Raw genomic sequence first — 10,353 nt, forward strand, 5'->3', positions numbered from 1 at the left:
CTAGCTGCAGTACCCGGCGTTGCTCGGGCTGAACACAGGGTGAAGTGGACCTTTTTCAAAATCAGATGTAGTTAGTAATTGTCTTCTTAATTTGAATGTCAAGTGTGCAAAATAATTTATATCACTTTCAGATCCCGACAGACGTTCTGCCAGTGTATAGTTATTTACCTGTATATATCTAAAAAAAATTGGTGGTCTGTATGTAATCTAGACTCTATAAAGCACTATAGAAAAAAGCTAAAAAATAAGAGATTACTAATTTTGAAAAGATTCCATTATCTAGCTAATGCTCGGCATGCATTGCAATGCCTCATTCAGTTTTGTTTAGTAATATGTCTGAAGTAGTTACACATATACAAATCATCTATCCATCTCTCTAATTATATATTTATCTCTATCTACATCTATATATATCTATGTATATCTCTATCTCTCTTTATCTCTTTATATCAACATATATATACTTCCCACTAACTCTATATCTTCTATATATGTCTCTATATAGCTCCGTCTCTATCTCACTCTATATATATATCACTCTATCTCTGTCTCTCTTTTATATTTAAATAAATTGTGTCATGCGTGCAAACTTATACAACAAAAACAGACGAAGTGTCGCTATATAAAATGAAATAAACACATTTTTTGACACGATTCGTGCTCCAACTATTGAAAAATAGTTATACCGTCTCAGTAATCTTCATGGGCATGTGCATAAAAAATCACCAAAATTTCATCGCATTCGGATGAATGGCATAGGAACGCATAAGGCACAAACAAACGAAAATTAAAGACACGACAAACGCATCAAAAGATGGTGCGTTTAAAATTCAAGGCAACTCTATCTATTGACGAAGTTACGAACAAAACTGTTATGAGCGCCTTTATTTTGCTAGCCGCTGCGAGCTCCACTAAGCGGACTGGTCTCACCAAGGAGAAAAATATTAATTTGCCAGACCTTACTATGTGTATGATCGTGTGTCAGACATAGAGAAATGACACTCACTATTAGTATGTCTATGACCTATGATTTTTTCTGTTATAAAATAAAATTATCACTTTTTCACTCCCTTAGGGATGGAATTTCATATTAATATGTGGTCTATGTTCTGGCGTGATTGAATAACAAACATCCATCCATCCATCCATCCAAACTTTCACATTTATAATATTAGTGGAATTTATTTTCATGTGAATAGCAAATAAATTAATACCCGGAAAATGTATTTATTTGTATAAAAGCAAGAATTCCTAATTTTTTAATTTTTGTGTAAAGATGATAGTTTGTGTTTAGCCCGAAGTAAACTGATTCTGGTGGTCCGGAACCCATGATAATTTTGGCCACTTTTAACTCATCTTCGCATACCTAACTCTACAACATTAAACCCTAAGTTTAACTTTATTTCTGCGCAGGTTATATGGGTAAACTGACATCTAAACTAAGACTGAAGATTGCAGTACGTACAGATGAGAGAGTCAAGCTGATGAATGAAATCATCAGTGGCATTCAAGTGATCAAGATGTATGCCTGGGAAAAGCCATTTGAGAAAATGGTTGCATTTGCACGAAGGTATGTGCAACACACGAGCTTGAATTGCATGTTGTCATGGTGTAGCAGTTATACTCGAGGATGTACACGAAGGGGCGGGGGAATGAGAGGATATATCCCCCCTTCTGTTGAAATCCTAAAATAATTTATCATTTCCAGCAACAAATGGAAATAGTTTGAAAGCAAACAGCAAACAAAGTGATCCTATTCACTCCTGTCCCCCCTCCTCTAAATGTAATTCTGCATACACTCCTGGTTATATTGTGATAGTTACTCATCATTCCAGAAAATGTCAGCACTATTGTAGCAATACGTTGTGATTAATTTAAACCACTTCCAAGCAAGTGATTAGTATTATCATTAAGCTTCTACAAATACTGTTGTTTTTTTTAATTCAAATAAAATTTAAAATAGAATATCACAATATTCACGAATATTGAATATTTTCATGGTAGAATTCTAACATAAAGAGAAATTTTTTTTTCACATTCAACAGGAGTCCAAGAAAACTTTATCCAAAATTTGGTAAAAAAAAATGAGAGTACAGTATTACCATGTTATAATGTTTTTTGAGGTGGTAAAAGGGGAAAAAAAACATACGCATTAAAATGTTATAAGCCCGAAATATTTTAATTTAGCACCAGTCAATGTTTAAACCACTGATGGAACACACTCTGCTTGAATGTGCTTAAACCGAGCCAACAATATTCTTTTAACTTCATGAAGCTTCCTGCTTATATTTTCTTTGTTTTTATGGACACACTGCTACCTTCTGTAAAATTCTCTCTTGATTCACAACGATAGCGTTTGAGTGGAAGGTCCATGTAGAATTCCTTCTGTACTTTAACATGTGTTTTCTGTGGATTCTTGTCTAAGAATGAATAAATTCAGCTCTATAAGAAACCTAAAAAGCTTTGTTTTTTCTGTGCCATTGCGGAATGTTTGGTAAATTAAATGTTGTACAATGACATGTGTAAGTCTGAAAACACACTACGTTATAAGCAGGGAATGCGTAATTTGTGAAACATTACACACTGGAAGTAAATACACTTGTCATGGAGAAAATGTGGTGACTTTGAAAATATGATGTTATAAGCAGGTAAACATCACAGGCATACCTAGTTATTATAACAGGGTTCTACTGTAATATAAATGGAACCAATACAAAGAGATGTAAAACAAAATAAAACCTGGTTGTGCATTTTCTTAAACTAAAAAATTGTAAGTTTGAAAGTGATTTTGTTGATCTGGTGACATACATAAAATAGAATAATATTAATAATTTTAAATCATAAATCATTATTTGTTAAATATAAACCAATGTGTGAATAATGTTACAGTACAAATCTAAATTTCTCAAAAAAAAAGTTGGTTGTCTGTAAAGTCGGTTTACGGACGATAGTTTAATGTGACGTCATAACAAAACATTGATAAAATAATTGCATACTTTTATGAATAAAATTGAATCATTTTTATTTTAATAATAAAAGAATAAATACTAGAAATTATACTAGTTATCAGATTTTTAAAATGCAAGAATAATTTACCTTTATTGCCGAAATTGTTGTTGTAATAAGCAATGAAAACCACATTTACTTTTCACTTCTTTTTATAAACAGTCTATGAAACAGTTCACTTGTAGATGACTTGTAATTAATTTTAAAAACTGGCGTTTAGCTATAAATTTTAAATATAATTATGAACAAGTTTTCATATAAATAAAATGTAATCAAATATCTATCATCAATTATATGAATCACCATAATTTTTTAGTCAATTGTAACATAACTTATTATTCTGCACTCGCCGACAGATGCTACTTTTTTTAATAATAAAAGAATAAATACTTGAAATTATACTAGTAATCAGATTTTTAAAATGCAAGAATAATTAACCTTTATTGCCGAAATTGTTGTTGTAATAAGCAATGAAAACCACATTAACTTTTTGTTTAAATATAATTATGAACAAGTTTTCATATAAATAAACAGTAATCAAATATCTAACATAACCTATTATTACTGCACTCGCCGACAGATGCTACTTTTTTTAATAATAAAAGAATAAATACTTGAAATTATACTAGTAATCATATTTTTAAAATGCAAGAATAATTAACCTTTATTGCTGAAATTGTTGTTGTAATATAATAAGCAATGAAAACCACATTAACTTTTCACTTAACTTTATAAACAGTCAACGAAACAGTTCACGTGTAGATGTAAGTTGTGTGCTGCCGCTGTCTTTCTTCTCCTCGGACGCATAGGCCAATGGAGTGGAAGAGAGATAGATGTGGCGCAAGCGTACAATGAGCGTAATGAGACACAGCATAACGGAACAATGTGCGTAACGGGACACAGCGTAATGGAACAATGTGCGTAATGGGACACTTTTTCGTGCGTGCAGCCGGCGTTCATCGATTTATGAGACGTCACGTCAAAAAACATCTTTTTTGTTTCAATAACTTTTTATTTTTTAGGTGTAAGATATGGTGTATGTCTATTTATTGGTAACATATAATTTGGAAAAATAATATTGAATTTGAAATTTTGGATTGAATATAAAAATATTCATGAATGTCGAATATTTTTTGAGTACTCCCAGACCCCTATTTATCATTGTTATTTACTTTTATGTGATGCATGCATATGTTATACCTTGCTCGTCATCTTTCAAAAGCAAACTTATATATTGCACCTATGTATAAATAATTATTAAATAATTTGAGGAAAGTGCGTGATGTGAGTTGTCATTTATTCACAGGCGCGAGATCAACATCGTAAAGCAAGCTTTCTACCTCCGTGGTGTCTACTTCTCTGCTATGGTGTTTACAGAGAGACTGACGTTGTTCCTCACGCTTCTCACCTACGTTCTTCTGGGGAATCAAGTTACTGCTGATAAAGTACGTGTGGCGACTTAGAAATTCTCTTGCTTTTCTGTATGAACTTATTGGCTTCTAAGAAGTTGGTAAGGTGTATCGTAGTCATGGTTAAAATCCCAATTTTCTTGAATATTAATCTTAAATTTAATCACCACGAGTATCTCAAATATACCCTTGGAATACATACAAATATAGGCCCCAAGGACTTATATTTGTATTCCAAGGGTATATTTGAAACTAAGTGTCTTGAATCAATACGTACAATAATTATATTAATATACATATTTAAAGTACAGTATCCTGTGGGAATGATAATATGATATGTGCATCATTATGTAGGTATTCACTTTTACCATGAAAATGTTTCCCAAATTGTATGTATTTGACACAACTTGCTTAGATTGCAGTGTAACAAAAATACCTTTTGGCACATCCTACAGGCGTAGGTAGATTTCGAAGTCCCAGTGGAAAATTTTGAGAACTTAATGCAGCCAAAATTACATCCTATAGGTTTGTCAATATTCAAAAAAGATTGAGTTAACATTTTCTCATATTCCATGCAGCGAAAATATTTTGAATGTTTTATAACTTAATGCCTCCAGCATTGAATGTCGTAATGGATTTCTTAAAATGCCTAGTAAGTCATGCAGTTATTTTTGATCTTCAATCACTATTTTTCATCCCTTGCACTAATACATGGTTGTGTATGTTTTTTGGACAAAGATTAAAGGTAATATTAAGATAGTTATTAATGAATTCATCCAAATTTGATGCTATTTTTTTTTTTATTTTTTTGAAATTTCAACCCCCCCTTTTTTTTTTGGTAATAGTTCATTTCATCAAAAATTATTCCTGTCAAAGGTTTTAGTGTTTTAGATACAGTTTAAGCATTTTACAATAAATTGTAATGGAAGTGAAAGTAAATGTATTATTAAAAATTAATGATATTATGTTTTTCTACCCTTGTTATTTCTACTCCTTGTAGTAATGTTTTGTTTTATAAAAAATTGTTTCAGACAAAAGTCTTAGCTAAATATTATAAGATCAATGCACAATTTGTACAAATTTGATGTTGTGCCTTTGAAGGGAATTGTGATTTTTTTGTCTTCCAAGCCTTGTTTATGCTACCCCTTGCAGTTATGTGGGTCGCACAAAAAATTATTTTAGATGAAAGTTGTAGATAATAATTTAAGATTTTCCAGTAAAACAGTACTTGGAACGTAAATTATGCATTTTTTTTATAATTCAACTCTTTATTTTTTCAATGCCCTACAACAATGGTTTGTCTTATCAAAAATGGTTTCAGACAAAAGTATTAGGTAAAAATTATAAGATTTACAAACAATTTGAATGGATTTGGTAGTGTAGCTACTAAGGAAGTTATGAATTTTTATTTTAAATTTTAACCCTTATTTTTTAAACACCTTCCGGTGATTGTTAGTCTGATTAAAAATTGTTTCAGGCGAAAGGTTATATCATTAATAATAATTTGTACAAATTCGATGATCCCTTTGATTGGATATTGCCCATTAACGAATTCTGAGATTTTCCACTACTAGATTTTATGTATCAGCTTGGAAGTAATTTGAGAAAGTTTGCGACACATTTTTAAAAATTAAATTAAAAACTCAAACGTTTGTGTGTGTCTATATATATAATTTGTGTGTCTCTATATATATATGTGTGTGTGTGTGTGTGTCTATATATATATATACTTATATAATGGGAGTCAACTCTTTAGTATAGTGGTTTATTTAAAACTGTACGTAGTTTAAAGCCAACTATAAATATAGAGCTTTTGGGTTGTTAAAGCATCTGTAGGCACAGCTGGGTGATGTAAAACCAATTCGCGTTCTTTGGTCCAGGTTTTTCCTCTGGCACAGTTCTTCAACATCTTGCAGCTGACTATGGCAATTTTCTTCCCTCAAGCTGTGCAGATGGCAGCGGAAGCCAACGTTTCTGTAAAACGACTTCAGGTAACAAGAATGAGTATCCACCATTAGGCCTGTACAAAAATCAGTCTTTTAGTTCGAATTGAATAAGAATACAAAAAATTATTCGGAAATACGAATATTTTGAATAGTGTAAGAATGAGATTTAGAATCCCTCTAAAAGTTTTTTTGTTTTTCACATCATGTAAAAACTTCTGGAAAATTAGACAAATAATACTGAAGTAAAAGGTTGGTTAAGTTCATCAACTACAATAATTATATGGAAAATGTTTGTTAAAATATTTAAATTATGAAATAATAATATTTTTTTAATTATTAAGCTAACTATCTTAACCTAACATAACCTAACTTAAACCAACCAACCTACCTTTATTTTCCACTATCTGCTACTCTGCGTATCGATTCAGGAAATTTTCACGACCCACAAAATACGGTAAAAATCAACTGCAATCTATGTTACTAAAAACTTGAAATCTTTTTTTAATATGCTGCATTCCCAAATAAGAGATTGAATGAGCATATTTACACATTCAAACCCTAGTGCTTCACAAGTTTTTGTTGTTAATGGAATCTAGGTAAATTGCAATTTAGTTCAGCAATATTATAAACATAATTTTTCCTAGTTCTATCTGGCATCATAAAACTTTATTCATGTTTTTTAAAGTATTTTTGAGTCATGTCTGTTTCGTCATAGATATAGCAATAAGCTGATACTGTTATCACATGATGTTAGATTGATTGTGATGATTTATATGCTGTTAAAACTATGATGATTTCTTCTTTTAATTCTCATCTCAATGGAGTGTCCATCTTTTGTGGTGTTGTAGACCATGGTTGGATTTTTTTCCACTTGTGGTGCATGTGACATAAAGAATACAAATAATATTTTGTTTTCAAGTTTGAAATGACATATATGTTATGTTGTGAATTGTTTATGCAATTTTTTCCTGTTATTGTTTAGTGAGACAGTAGCGAAAAAAAAAAAAACATTAAATATTGTTGCATGTAAAAAACATTATTTATACCCACCCTCCACCCTCTTGAAATTTCTTCACAAATACTGGACTGTTTATTAATTTTTTTTTACAGATCATATTTCGATTACAATGAAAAATAATTATTTATATTTTCCTTTCAAAGTTTGAATATTTGAACAAAATTTTACCTATAGTAATTGTAGCTGTCTTAACCTAACCAGACTTTCACTTTAGTATTATTTACCTATCTAATTTCTACACTGCACATTTACTTTTTCTTTCAATATGTATTTGTTATATTTGAAAAAAAATATATTAAGGATTCTATTTCATACTATTTGAATTCAATATTCGTATTCAAGAATAATTTGATATTCATATTCGATTTGAACTAAAAAAAATCATATACGCACAGGCCTTATCACAGTAGAACGGGAATATGAATTTCTATATATGTAGAAATTCCAGATCTCGTTATAGTGCTGAGCCTTGATACAAAAGAATCCTTCATACTTTGCAGCTAGGTCTGTGCACATACTAGCTGTCTGTTTCCTAGTTCTCAAGTTAATTTGGAAGTCATTTTGAATAATGATTAACATATTGTTATCCTCCCTTTTATGACCTGTGGTCCTTGCACGATTAGTAAGCCTGTGCGAATATCAGTTTTTTAGTTCGAATCGAATTCGAAAACGAATACCAAATTATTCTCGAATACAAATATTGAATTCGAATAATTGGAATGAGAATTGAAATCCCATAAAACATGTTATATCACATAACATTACAATATGATAACATGTACATATTTACTGATACAATGTATGTATGTAGAATCAAAAAACTGACAGTACTTAAAATTTTAAGGTTCTCCAATTTTATAATTAGTTCGTATTAAAAAGAGTCTTGTCACATCTCTACATATTAGCTAATTTAAATTTTTGTAGAAAAACACAAGCTGCTCTACATTTTCGGGGAGTAGACTCTCTCTTCTACACGTCACAATGTTGCCAGCTGTTGAGAAAAGTCTCTCACTGCACACTTGTGTGGCAGGTATAGGCAAGTACTTTCTTCACAGCTATGTTTCGGAAACGAGTGCGCCCCTTCTCTGACCAGAAACTGAAAGGATTTTCATTCTTTGGGATTAAGGGTGCTGCCAGATATTCGTTTACTTCTCCTTGGATAGTTTCTTCGTAGCTTGCAAGAGTAGACTGAGTTGCTGTTGAAGGTTTCACATAGGCCCACAGAGATGACTTCTTAATAGGCATTTCACTTGTAGCCTCACTTGTCTCAGTTATAGTTTCAGCTACTGTGTTCAGCTTACACAGCTTACATACCTCCCTGCACAAATTTTCAACCCGCTTTTTTTTTAAATTTTCATCCTCAATTAGTGAATCTTTGAACCGTGGATCTACCATCATAGAAAACACATTTACTTCACAATCTTGGTACACCATGTAACGTGATCGCTAGCTTTTAAGTAAGTTCTTGGCAAGAGTTTTTTTTTTTGACGCGCGGGACAGGATAATTGCCTGAGCTGTCACTATGCGAGGAATTTGGGAAGGGTGGGAAGGGAATGAAGGGGTGGGGGGTGTGGTTGCCGTCTGCATCCGGTCGTTTACTGTGTATTATCCTATTGAAAAACATTGACATAGCATGTTAGGCTTTTGGAGTCTTTGCTGTGAGTATGCGGCCAGATGTTTTCCACATGGTCTGTACAATTTTCTTTCTCTTCGCCGTCACGTTCGGAACGAAATTACAGTGCCGACAAACCATGTTTCACCCTCTAATCTGAAAACTGTCACCTATAACGTCCCGGTTGTATGGATTTTACAGACACTATTTATCTTTATCAGTATGCTGACAGTTCAAATCTTTTTTAAACGACCTGACGACATTCTTCTACATAAAATAAGTTAGTTATCGCTCCGAATTACTGTGTTCAAATGGGCTTTACGTGGCCAGATGTAGTGATCCCGCTCAGCCTTTTTCGTAAATGACTGAATATTCGTTTTTTCGAAGTGTTAGTATTCGAAATCGAATCTAATACAAATAATAAACTATTCGTTTTGATATTCGAAAATTGGAATATCGCACAGGCATAACAATTAGCAACCATCGTGGGGTTTAGACTTGAAAAGTGCCGGTCGTCTCTATAACTTGGTTTTACCCACCTACAGCTTTCTAATGATATTAATGATCATAAGTGGTGTAACCAAGGGAGGGGTCATTATATCCCCTCCTCCAAAGGTATAAAAATGTCCGTGTTATTTTCTGATCCATGATGTGTTGTTGCAACTCCAGGAACAACGTGGTACACAGGAAGTGATTCATGTCGAGATTGGTATTGTAACAGTCCACACCCCGTGTTGTGGTTTTAAGTTTTTTAATACATAGTTTTAATTTATATATATATATATATTTTTTTAACCCCTCCAATCCCTCCATCCTGAAATAAATTTCAGTATCCACCCTTACCTATAGTTTCTTTCTTGATTACGTTTTCCATTAGAAATGGTTGTGTAGAAAAATTAAATATGATGCTTAAAAATAATATATTTTTTAGAATATTGCCTAAAAATTTATAGAAACTTTTTATTTTTCTCAAATTAAAATCGCACATTCTATTGTACATAAAAAATAAAACATTTACTTTGTGCAGAACTTCCTTGCTATGGAAGAGATTCAGCCGAAACCTGTAACCAACGGCATCGAGAAGAAAACTGAGAAGTTGGGCCTGAAACTCACCAAGGCCTCTGCGAAGTGGATCCCGGACTCCATAGCGTACACCCTGCACGATCTCAACGTGAACCTGCCTCCCGGCAAGCTGTGCGCAGTGATTGGGCCCGTGGGCTCGGGGAAGGTGGGTGCTAGGACGCGCGTCTCTCACTCACCCTTCTGCGCGGTGGGTTGCGGCTGGTTCAGCGGGCCCAAATTCCTTCCTGGCTTAGCGTATTTACCACACACCCTCCCCTTCCTTCCATCAAGAGGGAAGGG

At 32.7% G+C, this 10,353-nt stretch overlaps 1 protein-coding gene across 1 annotated transcript in view; it reads left to right on the forward strand.

Moving 5' to 3' along the window:
* Positions 1–10,353, forward strand: part of LOC134531812 (ATP-binding cassette sub-family C member 4-like) — an 89,898-nt gene that overhangs the window by 27,325 nt on the left and 52,220 nt on the right. The window contains exons 7-10 of the mRNA XM_063367761.1: positions 1,414–1,570; positions 4,313–4,451; positions 6,296–6,406; positions 10,019–10,219. Of these exons, the coding sequence (XP_063223831.1) occupies positions 1,414–1,570; positions 4,313–4,451; positions 6,296–6,406; positions 10,019–10,219 (608 nt within the window). The remainder of the gene's footprint in view (positions 1–1,413; positions 1,571–4,312; positions 4,452–6,295; positions 6,407–10,018; positions 10,220–10,353) is intronic.

The sequence above is a fragment of the Bacillus rossius genome, chromosome 5 (assembly GCF_032445375.1).
Source record: "Bacillus rossius redtenbacheri isolate Brsri chromosome 5, Brsri_v3, whole genome shotgun sequence".
NCBI lineage: Eukaryota > Metazoa > Arthropoda > Insecta > Phasmatodea > Bacillidae > Bacillus > Bacillus rossius.